A 19054-nucleotide genomic window follows, 5' to 3' on the forward strand; every position below is an offset into this window, starting at 1 on the left:
AAAATATACGGAGCGAGCTGAAACTACGGAGAGACTTTCAGGGTGGATTTTGTGACGAATCTATTCAGAATTATTGTGGCGGCTGTAGGCCACTTCAATATAATCTCCTCCTACACGTTCTGAGGATGCGCAGGAGCTCTCTTCTGCGGAATATAGGACATGATGCATGTGCCCACAGCTCAGTGACTCGGCATTTTTAGTACCCTATGCCTGTGATAAGAAGGCTTCGAAGTCAGCACCACTGTGTGCAGCAACACGAGCCGGAGCAGCGGCGTTCAGACCGGGGTGGCACGAAAGTCATGCGAAGAGCTCCAGGTACGTTAAGCTCGTCTTAAAAAAAAAAAAAAAAAAAAAAAAGTTGATATGGATTTATATATTTTTTATTGTCGCAGTGGGCAGTCCGTTTCATAGCCTTGTACACCACAGTCGCCCCATACAACATTTTTCCCCTTTTGGCTGTAGCACTCGACTGTGCTAGCTCATATTGCCGCCGACTGTACGTTAATTCAGTCCGATGTCCCCCGAGTTACGCGGGATTCGCATGACGCACTGACAGTATTAGAACTAACAGCTCGTTACGTTTGTAATAGACGATAATGTGAATAGCGAACGGAGAGAACAAGCGAACGCAATATCCACATTGATCTTTCGCGACCATCCCAGGCGAAAGACTTTAAAATGTCCCGTGTGCCATCACACTCATTTTGAATTTTAAGGTTAAAATTGCGTTATTGTAAAATTTGACAGAGGCATCACGGACACTACTGAACAACCTCCAAAGCAGATGATTCCTTGCTCCACAAATCAAGTAAATTCTGCGAACCGACTCAGGTGGCGCCAGTGGCGTAACTAGGGGGGGGGGGGGGGGGGGGGGGGGGCAGGGCAGGGGGGTACAAGTGCCCCGGGCGCCACTTGGGAGGGGGCGCCGAGGCCGAGCTCACCCATAATAATAATATAATGATGACGATGATGATGTCATTATCACTATCATCATGAGGTGCGCGAAATTTCATTTGCCATGGGCGCCGTCATATGTAGTTACGCCACTGGGTGGCGCCGCGCGTGGCTTTCACGTGCGGCCGGGTAACATGGGACGTCGCACGAAGGTTGATTGGACAGAAGCGCTGCGTAAGCGTTCGGCAGTAGCTCGTGTCCTCGCTGATTGGACACGAGCCCCAGCCGAACGCTGGCGCAGCACTCGTGTCCAATCGGTGTCCCACGCTGGCTTCTGACGTAGAAAATCCAGCATTGAAGCCTTGCTGTGTACACTCGTTGTCACCTCGCTGGCGTGTGACGTAGAAAATACAGCTTTTACGGCCTTGCTATCTATACTCATTGTCAGCTAAAAAGAAGCAAGTTTTGCGCATTGTTCCTACGCCGCGCGAAATAGTTCTTACACGACTTGTTTGTCGAAGGAAGAAGCGATGCTTTTGGCGTTTGGAACGTTAACATCTTGATAAGGTAATATATATTTAATCTGAAACGCACCTCGATATATCTTAATTATCCACATAAAGGGGGAAATTAGTAATGCTCCGCAAAGAGCCGGACATTTTTTTTTTTTTTAATATCTTCCTTTTTAGCTTTGATCCATCAACTCAAAAGCGATGTGAGGAATCACGTAGTCGTGACGTTCTTGGGCACCGAATGCGATGACTTCAAGTTTACATGATTTTTAAGCACACCATGGAACTTGTCCTTCGCAAGTGATGATAAATGCAGTCCCGGCACTCACTGGCCACCGACGCGAATTAAAATATTCGTTGACGGATTGATTGTTGACGAGCGTATACGTCCGAGTGACGCAGTGCTCGTGTCCAATGCGTGAGTTGAGCTCTGCTGACGTGCTTGGGCAGCGCGGATGCGCCACAGTGAAAAAGCGGCGGAGAGCTTTCGAAGGAAAGCATGTAAGAAATAATCCGCCATATTTTCAGAATTTCGTACCAAAAAGCAGGCTCTTGCTTTCTACCCTCGTGAACTAGTTTTCTTTTTGGCTCACTATAAGCGATATGCGAATTGTCAAGTCCCAATTTATTCCAGCCCGAATTTCATTTCATCGTCCCTTTAAAAGGGTATCTGCAATGAAATTATAGCGCATATTTTATTGTCTAAATGTCAACCACGTTGTGGCCACGCCACGGAGACATCAATTTTTTGCTCGAATTTAAAAGACACCAAAACAGTATTTTAAACGAATCAACCGAATATCGGTACGTCAAACACCCCATAAAAGCAGCGCCACCGCGGAAGTACGGCGGCAAGCTGGGAGCGTGCGAGGCCTGTCAAACTTAACCGAACCGCGGATTTTCCTTCTCTCCGGAGGCTATTCAACTCCTGCGGAGAACGGGGAGCGGGGAGCGGGCACCTCGAACGGCCAGGACGCATTGACGCCACCAAGTGGCGAAGCTCACAACCACACTAGCCTCCCTGTAGCCTTGCCCGTGAAGGAAAACATGACGTCACGAACGCGCCGGATGCGCCGGATCTCCCGAGACGCATCGCGCTCTCCGATGGTTGCTCTTCAAGCGCTCGCTGGAATCGGCCGTTAGGAATGAAAAATATAGCCATCCGTTGAAAATATAAACGTGCGATTGTCATTAGAAGATTTCGTTGATCATGTTTAACTGATTTCTGAACGTGAGAGGTATATTTCAATTTTAATTTCAGCACCTCCTTTAAGCTGAAAACGAGTGGGCGAGCGCTCTCGAACGTGAGAGAACAAGCACATGCATCGGAGGAAGTGGAGACAAGAAATGTACGCAGGGTAAAAAATAGGGACATGCATCCGCACGAGACCTGAATTTCGCGTACCCCACTCCCGCTGGAGCGCTATAGCTTTGGCAGGGAGTTCTTTCAGAGACGGTACGCACGACGGTGTTCGCAATGTTGAGACACAAAATGCATATCAAGTTCATCTGTGCAACATCACTGCGAAGCAAAACACACAAACGATCCTGTTTTAACACTGCCTTTGCCACACGAATACGGTAAAAGGACGATTTTTTTTTTGTTCTTCGTTACACGATAGGAGATAGTTTGGCACACAAACAAATCTACATAACATTTCCATTTTACTTAGAACCTACCAAGTTTCCGTCAAATTTGTAACTCCAAAAATATATCTACCCCCCGTGTTGTATCTTGAACATGTGGCCATTTTTAATCGTGGCTGTCGTCCAACCTAAAAATTCCTTGGAAGAAAAAGCAGACACAACAAGCATACAACCCAAGACCACACTACCAATACGGTGAGCAAGTGTTCCAAAATGCGTCCTTGGAGAATCGGAACGCAAGGAGGGGCACGTCAATGATGGCAGCGTAGCACGCCCTCATTGATTGATGTCGGGGAAAAAAAAATTGGGTTGTGTGTATGTTTATACAGCCTAGAACTTGGTCTGCCTCAACGGGCGACGAGTCTCCCAGCTGTAGATGAGCAATTTAGCCAGTGCAGTACAACCGCTAGCCTGGGGTCTTTAACGTGCATCACGCAGTAGTGATACACGACAGCACGCCGGTACGATGCTCATCCAGATCGAAACGGGCAGGAGTGGGGATTGAACCCAGTATTCTGAGTACTGCAGCGCGAGCTGTCGGGGGGAAACAAAAGTACGCGGGCGTATTTGGCGGGTAGATTACCGCACGAGGTACGCAAGGAGAAGACGAACTTACATGCCGTATAACAGCGTAAGGTTAACAAAGCGTACGAAGTGGAAAACGAACGCGGGCATGTCTCGTATGCGCCGTAGGAGTAATCGCGTTCTCACTCAGCGCGCTCTAATCCTAGACGCTGATACGAACCGCGTGAGCGGCACGCAAAAAATTACCTCGTGAAATACTTCTGGTGCGGGCATTGCGACACCACGTGTTTAGCAGGTGAGACTAGCTGTTTGTTCGTGTAAGGCAGTGATGGAAGTGCTGCGCTCTTTGCGCGAAATTGTGCCGCAAACGAAGTTTTGCTACATCTTGCGCCAAAGTGCTACTTTTGCTAAGAATTGCGCCAAACCTGCGCCAAAATTCGCTTTAACAAAGCAAAAAAAAAAAGGTTTTTTTGATGGTTGATTTTATTATGCGGAGAAGTAGGACGAAAGAAAAATGGTGCAAATTTGTATTTCACAGCGTCTCTACTCAACGTATAGTTTGTTTAGTCTTAGGTCAGAGCACAGACGAAGGTTTGAACATATACAATAACGAACACACATACTAAAAGCGCAAGTCACGGGACATTCACTGCACTTGATTGGTTTTCAGACGATTTTCAGAAGCTAAAATTCGCGAGAAAACATTGCAAAATAGTAGGGTGGCGGCTACTGTGATAAGACAGAACCAGGCTCTTGTACTCCTCATGAGTTCACTTGAGTATCATTTCCGCCGCATGCCTCCGTGTCGCCTCTCACCAGCGCGCGCGCGCGCTCCGAGCTTCACCGCTTTGCACCGGAGTGCTAGGAGCAGCGGCTGACACGGGGGAGCGCCTGGGTGTAACTAGTTATTTATTTATTCAACGATTTCTCAGGGCCCCAAGGAATTACAGAGGGGAGTGGGTTAACAGGTCAAATACAAAAAGAAAGAATAGAAACAAAACCTAAGGGCAAAAACACAACATTTGTAATGAGATGCAGGAATGTGACTATGTAGGCAACGCTTAAAGTTGATGTGATCAGTTATACATGCCACATGTATAATGGTATTATAATGGTACTATTACAGGTCTACCTTCTTTGGTTTTGATAGTAGGTAAATCTCTAATTTAAAAAAAAAAGAAAGAAAGACATGCGACGAGAAAGAGAAAAAAAAAAAAAAAGTCGCGTGTTTATCTTTGAATAAATAAGTCAAGGTAGTTCCCGTGCAGCTGTACATCGAAAGAGCATCGATGTTCCAACGCCGCTAAAAGCAGTGTCACTGTTAAAGTACAAGTGTAGGTTTTCATAATATTTGTGGGTGGTTGTTTTTGCAGTTTATAATATTAAAGTCTTAAGTTTGGTTGGTTCATAAAACTTGGGGGACGTACGTTGATTGAAAAACGTGCTAGCTATATACTGCATGGTTTTTGCTGGCAGTTTACAAAAATTGTATTTACAGGCTAAATAAACTACCGCGTGTAAGAATGGGAGGAGAGAAAGGCTTCATCTCAACTGAAGTTTTGCACTATGATTAATTTTTCATCAATTTTAGCACTCTTTATAAATTGAACCTACACGGACCAGAGCCTTGTTTCTAAAAAGAAGGCTCTGTGTTCTTTTTGTGCCTTTTTGTTATTACAAAACATTAAAAGTAATATGCTCCAGTATCAAAAAGGAACCCTCAATCATTATCAAAGATGAAGTCATTTAGCGACGCATTATTTTTTTATTCAATGTAAAGTAATGTGATAACAGTTGTTGGCATCTGCTCCGAAAGCGTCAGTGGCTGCCCCAGACCAATATTTTGCCTGCTAAAGATACAACTACAAAAGTTCAAATGACGCTTCCATCACTTGTGTAAGGGTTAAGTTCTCGGTCAAACTCCGGGAAGGGTGTAATCGGCATCGCTGAAATTTGTTCTACAAAGAAAAAAGTTTGATCATAGGGTCCACGCAATTTTCCTGAATTCGTAAACCACCAGGCGAGTTTTGTCAACCACAAACATTTTAGTAAGAAAAAAAAAGCAACGGTTGTATGAACTGAGTACTTATTGTTTAATCTATTTATCTTGATTATAGTCACGAAAAAATAGAGTTCTTGGGATATGGCACCAGCTTAGCTTACAAACACAGCTATTCTTCTGGTAAAGTGTAAAAAAATATATATAGACAGCCCAGTTATGTAAGAGTATGAGTTCTTACGTATCCTGTTACTTGCTATCTCACCCAAAAATGTGAATATGTCTAAGGTAGTACAAAGTGATCAAACAAATGGGATTATACGTATGTATACAAAGTCATCGGGAGTTCCCCGGAAATAGGGGGAGGGGGATTTCACTTTCGACCTCTCGAATTGTTTATTAGAAATCTAAAATATCAGGAGGGGGGATATACCCCCCCCCCCCACCCCCATGTCGCCCCTATTCTGACGGAACTAATACAATAGTTAATTGTTTAGTATAACAACGTTTCAGACCGACTTTTGGGGGTGCTTTTATATAACGATGCTCCACAACCCCCCTCACACCTTGTGTAATGCCCCGTAGGGGCCCTCAATATAACAAATTATGATTATGAAACATACGTCATGTTTCATTGTTTTTTGTTTTTATTGTTTCTGTCTTCTTAGGCACGTCGCCTAAGAAGACAGAAACAATAAAAAAAAAAAAAAAAGGACACTGCAGGCGAACTCCAGCAAGCGAGGTATTGGAATTTCCCAATACTTCGTTTGCTGGGCTTAACGTTCCCTTCTAGAATTCTCGAAATTTATAGAAAACGCGGTGGAAGCGAATATGTCCCCTGCGTTCAATTTGGGGGAAAAAAATGGGGCGACACAAATGAACGGTTTTACAGTAATTGAATGTTCGCTCCATTCGCAGTGGTGGAAGAAAAGGCAGTTTCACATAATGTGCAATGCCGCACATATAGCCGAGAAAAAAACAAATTGTTTCTCGCAAAAAAAAAAAAAAAAAAAAACACATCACGTGAATTTTAATCCTTTTCCCGCCTCCTAATTTCTTCGTGACTGATTGTATTTCCTTGTTCCTGACTGTAGCGGGTCACTTCCTTCGAAAGATGCCGTACTTTTCTAGACATGCTACTACTATACTCAAAAAAGCTCTAATAGACTACGCCCGAAGTGCATCCTATGTAGAAGGTTATGCACACTGCGGTTATTGCTCCAATTATTGAAGTCCAAAAGACCAGAGAATCGTTCCTCCCACAGCAGTTTGCTTGTGGAAGGAACGGCTTTGCTTATCGCGGAGATTCATAAAAATAGAGGGAATACAAAGAAAACTCCCTCCCCCTTCCTTCCTTCCTTCCTCCCTCCTCCTCCTCCTCCTCCTCCTCCTCCTCCTCCTCCTCCCCCCCCCCCCCCCACACACACACACATAACCTTTTCCCCGAGAAGTTGTAAAGATTTGTATTACAACTGTCACTTCAAATGCATGCTATAGTCAGTGACAGTTGCAAGCTTGCATCTACTATACGTCATCCAAGTGTTCTTCATGGAGTTTGTCGGCAATGTTTCTTTTTTAAACAAGTTCATTGAGTTTGGAGACAATGTGTATTCCATGATGCGGCAGGTGCCCCAGAGTGCCAAGCCCGGCAAGTACAAGTTTCGGGTGGAGGGCAATGTGAATGGAGTCTTGGGAGGCACAGGCTTCATACAGGAAAGGGATGTGGAATTCCAGCCCCAGTTCCTCACCATCCTCATCCAGACCAACCAGTTTGTGTATAACTACGACCAGTCCAGTAAGTACAAAAATACTATTGTGCATAGGTCAGCGATTAAGAAAAATCCTGAATATGTTGTGGTACCTGTCTCTGAAACAGGTGTAACATATTATACACACATATGCGTTTTCATGCTTCTGATAACTTGTTTTAGTCAAAACTGTCAATATCTTATGCACGAATCTCCTACAGATTTAAAAAAAAAAATGTTACAGGGTGTAAAAAGGGAGTTTCAAAGACTTCCACCCATGGCTACACCCTTTCAGCACCCCTATTTCGAGTAATACACCCGTTTTAATAGCAAAATAGGGTGCTGTTGCTTATAATAGTCCTAATTTTCAAATGGCGTAAAAGGGTGTGGGAAAATGTACCACGGTGAAGTGAGGAGAACACCTTTTTTAACGGGTGTTCATCGCACTTAACTGACACCCGCTTCAAACAACTTTAGCAGCGGTTGTTTTGGCGACTATGTCGAGTAATTATTGCCTGTATCGATGTTTTTACTTGGAGATACATTTCTTGAACTTAGATATATCATGCTTTAGGTGAAACATTGACGAGAACAAACCAACATACTTGTAACCTTCGTAATTGAGGAGCCTGTCACCTGCGAATGAGTGTCTGAATTGTCGAGTATAGAAGGCGGTGGAGGAGTCAACAGGTTCGTGATTCCTCTCTCGTGCCCGATTCATTGCGACCGTATTAGCTTTTTTCTGCGTATGTGAGAACTGAACGTGGTGCTTGTTCCTAGTGAACTTGTTGGTCGTAAAGGAAATAGACCTAGGAAGCTGCTAAGATTGCCAGCATCCTATTTTCAGGGCGTTCACCAGCATCCCAAGGGTGTTACTTTAACTCCCTAATGGTGTTAGTTTTGGGTATTAGACGAAAAGCCTTAAGGGTGTAAACATTTCTGGCGTGTAGTGACTGAACTTGAGCCTCTATAGACACTTATTCAAAACCCGAGAGGAGGTATTGATTATTCAACATCCATTTCGATTTTCTCAATGCGCAGTTTTATGTACATTTGTGAAAGTACGATATAGTTCCCTTAAATTTACGGTTTGATTATTATGTACTGTTAGGACAAACCTGCTGTTATTTTGAATGACTTTAACGGTGCTCACATCGTAGACTTTTTTTTTTCACAAAATAGAAATTCAGTGTTATTTTTTAAGCGTTTCACGAATAGAATTCTAAAGAGAACCCTCTGTTTTATTGCAGTCAAGGCCAGGATCGTACTCCTCACCACAGAACTGAAGCCCTACACAGAACCGGTCGATGTGTACTTGACGGTGAGCACCATGTTCGTTGTCACGCCCCACTACTTCTGTGGTACACGGTGCAATTGTCCCAATAATATTTAGCTTGTTATATACAGAGTAACTAAATGGCGAAGCCGGAGTGTCATACATTTTCCTTTCGTCGTCAACTTCTCAGTGACGGAGAAGCGATCGCATGCACAAAAACGATCCTAAGCGCTTGCGGGGAAGCGACTTTGCGGAGCGCAGAGTTTTTTTGGCCAGAACATATTTTTTGCCTTGCGTTCGCGAAATGTAGATATAACACAGATGTCTGACGAGCAGGAAGTTTCTTGAACTTTTGAACGTTATGCGTGCCAATTAAATAAAATGTGATTGCGTTTTTTTGTGTTTTTTTTTAAATATTGCACGCGTTCTTTTAAAACGGCCGTGGGCAAGCAGACGACGACTATGCGACGCACGCCCGCGCGCGCTTTCGAGGGTTACCGTTGGAGCACTGCCGCGCCAGTATTGACCAAGGCCGCTCGCCGCACGCCACCGGTGACTTGCAAGAGCAACGGTCGCTTCCCGTAATACTTTGATCAAAATGGGAGTGTATTGCGATACTCTACTCCGCAAGCAGAGCATGTTTACTTTCGTAACAACTAAAATGATAAGGACAAAGTTAATTTCATTACATATCTGATTCATGGTTTTCAAACCTCGCCAAGCACCTTCTATTTAGACCCATAGTGAGAGTGTATAACCATACCATCATCTAGCAGCATGTCTGAATTCCTTGTATTTTTTATGCGTAACTTTATTGTTTTTTATGCACTCTATTGCCTGATTAGCCCTGCACTTTTATTTCTCGTTCCTTTTTCCACTGACGACAGAATACTGTGTTATACCCTAAAAGAATTTCCGATGCATTGTTTTTATTTATTTATTTATTTATTAGTGCCTTGAAGGCCCTGCAACGGTATACAAGGGATGGGCAGCTCGTATTTGTGGGACAATAAAAAACCATAAACACTCATGAACAACAACAAAAAAAAAGCATCAGCGAAACATGAAAAGCAAAACAAAAATGACAAAAAGTTCCAACACACTTATATCAAAAATACTAGTCCTTTGTAAATTCCGAAAATTCGCCTAGGATTTTTTTTTTTTTAAATACGTCTATATTGTTACCTTATGTTGCCGGGTAAAGCGTTCCATTCAATTATTGTGAATGGCATAGAAGAGTTAGCGTAAGAAGTGGTGGATGCATACATGGGTTGTATTTTACAGTTGTTATTTAATCTCAGAAAAAATGAAGTGGGGGAGGAAAGAGTTTATTTCTAATTGTTGGGTTATGTTGGGAAATCTTGTAAAACAGTGTCGAACGAAATTTTTTTCGCTTTCGCTTTTCACTCTCTTGGAAAGGCGGCTTGCGATTGGCTGACGCGCGCCCGTCGTCACGCTGCCGACGCCTCCGCTGGATTCTGTGCTCCAGATTTTTCCGCTCAGAAAGGGGCGTGGCACGAACTTCGATCACATTTTTAGTAGGGAAGTGGACGTCGCACGAGCATAATTTTTCGATTTCTGGGATGCTGAGATCCCGTAGAATGAGTTAATTATCACCAAGAACAGACGATCTCAGAAACGCCTTTAGTGCACCTTTAAGTTCCGTCGCAGAAAACCAAGTGTGCTGCTTGCCTTACCAACAATGTGATTGACGGGGGTGATCCATGTTAAATCGCTGGTTATATGAAGACCAAGCTCTTTATAAGATGAGGATGAACCGAGTGTAATATCGATAATAGTGTAGTTAAAAGAAGACGGTGACGAAAGACATGAGTATAGATTGCATATATCTAGGTTCAGCGACATCTGCCAATTATCACACTAATGTGCAACGGATGACAAGGAAGTCTGAAGGGATAAGTGGTCGTCAGCGAACGGAGATAGTGCGGTAGATTACGCAGTCATCTGCGAAAAGGCGGATTCTGGAAGAAACACGAAGAGGAAGATCGTTGATGTAGATTTTAAAAAAGAATCGGTCCGAGCACGCTTCCCCAAGGAAGGCCGGACGTTCCGCTCGATCTAGATGACACTGATTTATTAACAACGGCATGTTGATAACGATCAGAAAGAAATTGAGAAATCCAAGCAACTATAAAGTGGTAAATTTTTAACTGGTGAAGTTTTATTATAAGGCGTTTATGAGGTACTCTGTCAAAAGTCTTCGAAAAATCAAGGAAGCTTGCGTCGGTTTGTTGTTTATGTTCCAAATTAAAATTAGTTATGTACAAATGCGAGGAGTTGAATTTCGCATAATTCTTTTTCAGAATCCGTGTTGGTTTACGGTTAGAAGGTTATTAGATTCGGTATATCTAATAACATTAGAAAATATATCTTCCAAGATTTTTGAAAGAATTCTGGTCAGTGATATAGGACGGTAATTTAAAGGTGAATTTCGGTTTCCGGACTTAAGTATGGGGATGACACGGCCAATTTTGCAGTCATGAGGGACGTTACGAGACGAAAGGGATTCACAAAAAAATAACGGTTAAAAACAGACGCGTGCTTTGTATTTTTGAGTTGGTGATCAGGCCATCGCCAGAACTTGAGGAACGTATCTGAATTTCAATGGCGTTGATAACCACATAATAGTCGATGGTTATGGTTTCCATAGATGGATGAGTGAGGGTAGGAAGCTCAGGAATGACGTTAAGATTTTCGCTGGTGAAGATAGAACAAAAATTGTTGTTTAGGTAATCAGCACACTGGTCGTCATACAGAATTTGGCCTTCGTCATTGGCTAGAGCAAGAGGAGTGAACGGTTGGGGATTGATTACATTCAAGAACGGTTTGGGTTTGCCAGACAATATTTTTAGTAAGTCGATGCCATAAAATTTTGATTTGGCTTTTGAAATTTCGTATTTATACACTTTTTTTCGCATTCTTCGTATTTATTTCATACCTCTATGTTTGAGCGAGACTGTTTAGCAGGCTTAAATCATTTGTTTTTATTATCACCTAATCGCTTGATTGCTTTACTATACCAAATGCTGTGACTATCAGTCTTGATGATAACCAGAGGCACCTATTTGCTCGCGAGGAATGCTAATTATATATTTAAATCTAAGCCAGTTTTCTTTAATCGAGTAACTATGGAACGCCTCCCTGAAAAACTCATAAAAGGCTTCTAGTTCAGTGTTAATTGGAGGTTAAAGTCCCAACATATATTGATGTAAGGTTAAAGTCCCAACATATATTGATGAAACATTTTGATTTTTTGTCATTTGCTGTTAACTTGTTCCAGCCGATGGAGGGGTAGTTAAAATCGCCGAGAAGTGTAAGCGTTGCAATTTAAGAAATATTACCAGAAGGAATACTTAAGATAAAGAATGACATTTTCTTTTGGAATGGTGATGTCGGCCGTGGCAGACAAAGCAAAGAAACAAATTTATTTCAAATGCACAAATGTAAGGTTTCATCCAAAATCCACTCGACTGTACAGCGTCACACATAGACCAGGTTTTGTTCCTCCTACCGCTTGTGAATATTGCGACCGTAGTGCTTACGTGACACTAGGAAAATATTGATTGCATTACAAGATGGATGTTATTACTCTTGCAGGACTCTCGAGGCATTGTAATGAAGCGGTGGGTCTCGCAGTACCCTTATTTAGGTTGGTGGTTTCATTGATTTTAGTTTCATTTTTAGCAAATATGATGCAACTGGGATCACCGACTGTCATGTCAGAATGTATGCACGCATGGTGGACTGAATGAGCATGCTTTCCTTTGCAGTAATAAATCTTTGTATTTTCCAAAGAGAAACTCAAGAGTTGTTAGTGTTCCAAGTAACCCATGTGTAACACGAGGAACTTAATTTAAAACTGCGTGAAAAAGCCATAGGCTAAAGAAAAGAGTTAGACAAAAAAAAAACTTATTCTATAGAATAAAGCAGCATTGGCGTTTGTTCTGACCTTCGACATTTCTTTGTGCCGCTAGACCGAGTGTGCACGCAAATAACAACAGTCTTATTTTAATATTTGAACAGATTTTTCTGCCTATGTATCAAAATTCCAGGGGAGGATGGCATGGTTTTAAGTGTACCTTCTTCTCTCCTTTCCATAAAAAAACTCAACCAGTTGCTTAAACTATAACTCCATAGGTGCAACTAAGCCATACATTACAGTGTTGCACATTCTGTAATTGCTGCTGAAAGACTCGAACTCTCGAGGTATGACTGTAGTTGATTTTGAAGCTTCGGTATTTTCTTCAATTCCATCCAGGCTTTGTCAAGATAAACTTTGAGCTCCCACACGACTTTGCTGTTGGCTTTTGGACTCTGAAAGTTGTGGCTCTCAGCCAAGTAGAAGAGAAGAAGATCCTTCTAGAGCGGTGGTACACTGAACGCTATGATGTTTACGTCACGATACCACCTTTCGTCCTGGACAGCGACGAATACTACGAAGGCGATGTCTCAGCAAACTTCACAACAGTAAATCCTGTATATGGTAACGCAACTATCAGGCTCTATGTGAGGCCCACGCTCGTCAAGGACTATGACGGTGGAGTTCAGATCTTCGATCGCTATCTCGAGGAATATGTTCACCAGGTATGCACTTTAAATTTATGTGATGCTTGTTATTTTAATTATGCACAAACTGGCGCTGAAAGGAAAGGAACGGTATTTTTGTTTCTTCCCTTTGGAATATCTTTATTGTTCCTTTTTTTTCTTTTTTTTGCTTTGGTGTATTTCTGACACTTCAAGTTTCCAGCTAGCCCTATTCTGTACTTCATCGAAATTAATTCATTTAAAAGTACAATAATCTGGTTATATGTGAAACATGGAGCAGCATGCTTCATGCACATGAAGATGTATACCTCAAACAGTATTCTCGGTTAAAACCAAATGTTTCACTGCCAATTTAAAACGTAAAATTACTAGTAGTTTATTGACATGCATAATCGCAATGTGCATAAACGTTCTCAATCTGTTGACAAGTTGTCCAGTATATTTCTATATTGTGACATGCTGACTAATTTGGTCACTTTTTGGTTTCTACATGATAATTTAATTTTAAAATTTTTTTGAGGGGAAGGAGGGCTTATTTGAAAGACAGCTAGATGCTAAATTTGCCAAATAAGCATAATAAGCTAGCTATTGACGATTGCAAAAATCAAACATTATCATCAAAGCACATTTCACAGAGTATTTTATATATCTGACTTTGTCCTAGTTCATTCTTTCTATATCATTTGGAGAACAAAAAAAACTGAAAACACAAAGACGATGCTATGTACAGCAACCTTAGACTTTCCATTTAAACTGTATCCCTCCCATTTTATTGCATAGTTTCTAGCCATTTGTTTTAAATACAATTAGTAATATAATTCCACTATTCACGCATCTATTTTGTTGTTTGTGATTTCAGACGCTTAAGTTGATGAAATACAAAATTTTATCTTGGAATGTTTATTGCCAAGTTTGCACAGAACTTCTTAGAACTGTGTTCAGTAGTGGGTACTTGGTGTCCAGAGGGTCAAACATATCCTCAGCGTAGCTCCCTGTAGCTCCAAGTGTTGTTTTATTTGGATGCAGATAAATTGCAGTATTTAGCTCTTATTGGGCCCCAGATAGAATTATCTCTAGCAGTCTGCATTGATGAAATGGAGAATAATATTTGATCTGGCTATAGCATGAGACACTGTCCCTTTTGATGTCTTTGTGCCATAAGGCAGAAAAAGTTTTTTTGTTTGTTTGTTTAATTCCAACAGAAGGCACTACCTCCCATTGGTTTGGAGGTCTGACATGGATATCGCTTGCATCACTTTTTGGTAATGTTAGAGCTCTTTATTTAGTTACTCTAGGGCTGGGCGTCGAGTAAAATTTTTAACTCGATTAATCGTCACCCTTTAATTGATTAATCGGTCTCATTCATTTCCCTCCATAATATTTTTAAAGGTCAAATTTACTTTTTGTTTTGCCTTTGCTGATAATGTGATAAACAAGGCAATATACCATTTAGATTATGAATCAACCTCGATGTGTAGTTGAAACAGGTTTGAAGATACTCAACTCACAGATTGTTACTTCATCTGCATGAGGCAAAGAGGTTTGTTTATATTCTCCGGCAAGAGCGACCTCCTTTGATTGTTGACAATAGGCTCTACTGCGCTAAATGGACAATCGCACAATGTCGAAGTGGCCGGGATACGTGTAGCCTTTTGCATTTGTCTGGAGTTACAAATCTTGCCCCTACATTTACTTTAGGTTAATATTTCACCTAAAGTTTGCCCTTCATAGAAGTGTTCTCATCCACATCTGCACAATGAAAGTTAAATTTTTAGTTTCTTTTGTTTCGTCAAAATTTTACCAATTAACAGGTTTAAAAAAGTAATCGCAATTAAAGCATTAATTTACTAATTGGTGTAATAGACCAATTGCCCAGCTCTAGTTACTACATATCCAGCCAGACCTCACAGCCAATCTGAGGCAGTTGCATACCTCATGCCAAATTTCTTTGAAATTCCACTGACAGGGTTAGTAGCTTGATGTCTCAGCCAGAAATCAATCTTGCCAAGTGCAACAGTGACAAATATTTTGTAACAAAAATGATTGTTATCATGTATGCAGTTCCAAGCAGGCTACCAGTTCAAGTTCCCAATGTCCGACCTAAAGGATCTGGCTGCACCACACTCTCTGGACAAGTGTGAGATTGAAGTAAAGGCTGCAGTTGGAGAACGCTTCTTGGATATCATTGTTCACGGCTATGCAAGATCCAGAATAATCAACTCATCACTCAGCCTCAAAATTTTGGGGGTGAAGCCTCTGGTCTTTAAGCCAGGAATGACTTTTACCATCTATGTAAGTAATGTGTCAAGCTCGAGCCATCTAATCCGAATCTAATAACGAACTAATTTATTAATATTTTCCTTCTGTTAGAATGTCTAATTGCCAATCGGTACTGAGGGGGCATAATGAATATAAAATTAATTTTAATATATGAACAGGCATAGACTTGAAATATATTTATTCGGGTGATAAAGTTTAACACAGATTTATACCTGGATAACTTATATTTTCTCAACTACTATGTCAACTAAGCAAAGTGATTTCAAAATATTAGTGCAGTTTGAGTGACCCAAGAGCTTTGACACCTGGTCAAATTAGACACATTTTTGTTTCCTAAAAAATGTGACGTAGGCATTGATTTTTCAGTGCATGATTTTGTTACCAGGAGCTGTGAAAAAGACTATCATCAATGATTTCATTGCAGCCTATTTTATATTTTATGAAATATGTAAATACAATTTTTCTGCAATGGTTGATTCTGCCACATGATGGAGCAACCAGTGTAGACGTGTTTTATGTATTAATCAGGTTTGTGCAAAAAAGGCATTTAGATTTTTTTTGTCACAGCCTTTCAATCAATACTGTCATAAGAAGTGAGAGACAATACTTGGAGAGCTCCTCTATATAAGTACACCACCTAAGAGTTGTGTGATCGCACTTTACATCTCCAACAGCCCAAACTAACAACATAGATTCTAGCTGATTGACTCTCGTAAAGTACCAGGAAGATTTACATGGCCTGTTAATTATAGTATAGCATAAAGTCCCCAAATGTATGAAAGAGCGCATGATTCATATTTAGAGTCTACATAGTATAGCACCTATAGTGAAACTCAGTGGGTTTGTTAGAGCAGATTTTTTAATAAAGAAACCTGAACCAATGATGTGTGATGTGACAAAGCCAATTCGATTGAGCTCGCAGCACAGTGAATTTTACTAGAGAACGTTATCACCATTTTAAATTGCCTTGAAACACTCTTTTTGCATTTACTTATGCCATGCAGGTAGCAGTGACCTACCATGACCTTGTGAAACTGCCTGAAGAGAAACTAAAAGAATCGAACATCACTTTGAGCTTCACTGGTCAAGGAGGTGGTGGAGGACTGAATGATATAGAAACACCACCTAACGAAAAAGGAATGGCCACCGTAGAGATTACACCACCTGAGGGAACCGAGAAGATAGTTATACGGGTAAATACCAATCAATACATTGTTCAACCTCATTCAAGAGAAATAAAGACAGACTTCCCAAATGCTTAACAAATCTCTGGAAACTAATTAAACCAGCCTAGCAATTTCAGAACAAGACATATTGCTGGTGGTTGGTAAAAATATACTTTTTAAAAACATTTTTAGTATTTTTAAGGTATGCAGCCAACGTACTACATGCAAACACTTAATGTTTCCAACATTAAGTGTGAGCACTGCAGCTCCACCAAAGTTGACATCTTCAAGGATAAGGAATCTACACGTTTTTGCCATGCCACAGTCAACCTCTACTTCGATATGATGTCATAAAGGCAGGTTTGTTTTACCCATAATATTCTATTGTTGGCATTGTAAAATTAATGACTGAAACATTAACATTGTAAGAGTAGTAGTTGGTTTGTGGAGCAAAAAATATTTGGCAGGAGCAATCCTAAAATCTAAATTCCATATGTGGTCAGTGTTTGCACTATCTATAATCATTTAAACGATTTCAAAGAAATGTTTAGACAGTTGCACAAGTGTTCTGAATTTCAGGTACCTTCCTACAAAGTTAAAAATTGTCACAGTTCATGTTGCATTCATTTCATTGCTCTGCAGGCTAAGTACCGAGACAAGGAAGATGTTGTCGAGACAGAAGCTCTTGCTGTAGCTCAGCTCTCTCCTGGCAAGAAGTTCATTCAGATATCAACAAGCACTTCCAATGGTGTTGTAAGTTTTAGAGATTGTACTTTGTAGTTAGAATCCAAGTCTCAGTTTCTCTTTTTTTTTTTTTTTCAGGCTGGAGAGTATGCCATTTTTCATGTTCGCACCAACTTCTACATAAAATTCTTCCATTATCTGGTAAGTCTATATTATATGGCCAATTGGTATGCTTCTTATGAATGATGCAAAAATGGAAAGTTTGTGGCAGGTACATGTCAAAAACTTGTGTTATATGAGCCAGTTAATTGTTATACAAGTGTCTAACCAGTGTTCCAAGACATGTAATTCTAATAATTTTTCTTTGCATCAAGTCATCATCAACCAAATCTATGTAAATTAATGTGCTGTGGTTGTCTAAAGAAGCAACATGCAAATGAATTGAATGGCAGTATGTGTTGGAATATAAAGGGCTATGAAAGAGATACAGCAATTAATTTATTATTTTGTTTCAGGTAGTTTCAAAGGGGACCGTGTTACAAGCAGGAGTTCAGAAGGCTTATGGTCTGCTCCAGACCATTACCTCCTTCTCAGTTCCCCTTTCACCAGAGATGGCTCCAGCAATTAAGGTCATGGTCTACCAAATTTCTGGGAATGGTGATCTTACTGCTGATGCAGTCATTGTGCCAGTGAGGGGTATCAACAGAGGCAATGTAAGAATTCCATAATTTACCTTCTGTAAAATTTAGATTTACAGAGGTAATGTTAGTGGTAATATGTTACACTAATTAATTTACTATCAGATGTTTTCCAACATGTATCTTACTGCACTGTGAATTTATGTTAATATTTATTAGGATGAATTGCTAGGTAAACCAGTTATTTTTTCTATGTTAATATAAAGGCCTACCTTTCTTTAATCTAACAAGTAATTTCACGACTGTTATGATGTTGTTGTTGTTGATTACGGGCTTTATGGCGCAAAGCTACTATGGCCATACTGCGCCAAGCTTGAAACTGTTATGATAACTGTTGCCATATATGGTACCCTGTTTAAGCTTTTGGATGCTCAAAAGCCATTGCATAAATTCTGTCAACATGGAGGAGCAACAGTCGCAAGTCATTGGGGCAATGTGAAATGCTTCTAAATAATTTTAAAAAAATTAAAAACAATCAAAATTAGTATGCTTTGAAGTGCCTAGTAGTGTAAATTATCAATAAAAATGTATGATACTGGAATGCAATATTAAATATTTTTTTTCTCTCCATTTAGTTCTACCTGTGGAAGAATCTCAAACAAGACCGCTCCAACAATTTAATTGAATTGGTGCCAACCTACACTACTGAAACCATAGCTGGACTGAACGGTCTAGACAGTGACCTGGTTGCAGTACAAGGGAAGAATGACCTGACACCGACTTCGGTAAAAATACTTTACAACACTCGTATGAAATACACCTGGGCAAAAGGTCTGAGGGAGCTTTAAAAATGTGCTGTCAGTAAAAAAAAAAAGAAAAAAATAATCATAAGAGTATTGCTTGTTTCATTTTCTAAAAGTTTTTCGGATAATTTTGAAATGAAATTTGGCCTTGTCCAAAAAAACTGCAAACATTACCACAGCCTAACCCAGTTATAGTCACATAGAAAATTCCCAATCAAATGCATGAACACAGTAGTTGCAACCTCCTGGAGTGATTCTGTGTTTAATTGGAGCTTGGTAATGTACTGGTCACAGCTTTATCTGGCCTCCAACATTT

At 40.6% G+C, this 19054-nt stretch overlaps 1 protein-coding gene across 1 annotated transcript in view; it reads left to right on the forward strand.

The window, feature by feature from the left end:
- LOC8028085 (CD109 antigen) overlaps positions 1–19054 on the forward strand; it is a 76966-nt gene that overhangs the window by 32462 nt on the left and 25450 nt on the right. Inside the window, exons 3-12 of the mRNA XM_042287170.1 lie at positions 7204–7372; positions 8576–8646; positions 12220–12271; positions 12881–13206; positions 15229–15459; positions 16452–16640; positions 17256–17366; positions 17436–17502; positions 17817–18010; positions 18571–18720. Coding sequence (XP_042143104.1) covers positions 7204–7372; positions 8576–8646; positions 12220–12271; positions 12881–13206; positions 15229–15459; positions 16452–16640; positions 17256–17366; positions 17436–17502; positions 17817–18010; positions 18571–18720 — 1560 coding nt within the window. The remainder of the gene's footprint in view (positions 1–7203; positions 7373–8575; positions 8647–12219; positions 12272–12880; positions 13207–15228; positions 15460–16451; positions 16641–17255; positions 17367–17435; positions 17503–17816; positions 18011–18570; positions 18721–19054) is intronic.

Source organism: Ixodes scapularis, unplaced genomic scaffold, assembly GCF_016920785.2.
Source record: "Ixodes scapularis isolate PalLabHiFi unplaced genomic scaffold, ASM1692078v2 PGA_scaffold9__187_contigs__length_104089568, whole genome shotgun sequence".
NCBI lineage: Eukaryota > Metazoa > Arthropoda > Arachnida > Ixodida > Ixodidae > Ixodes > Ixodes scapularis.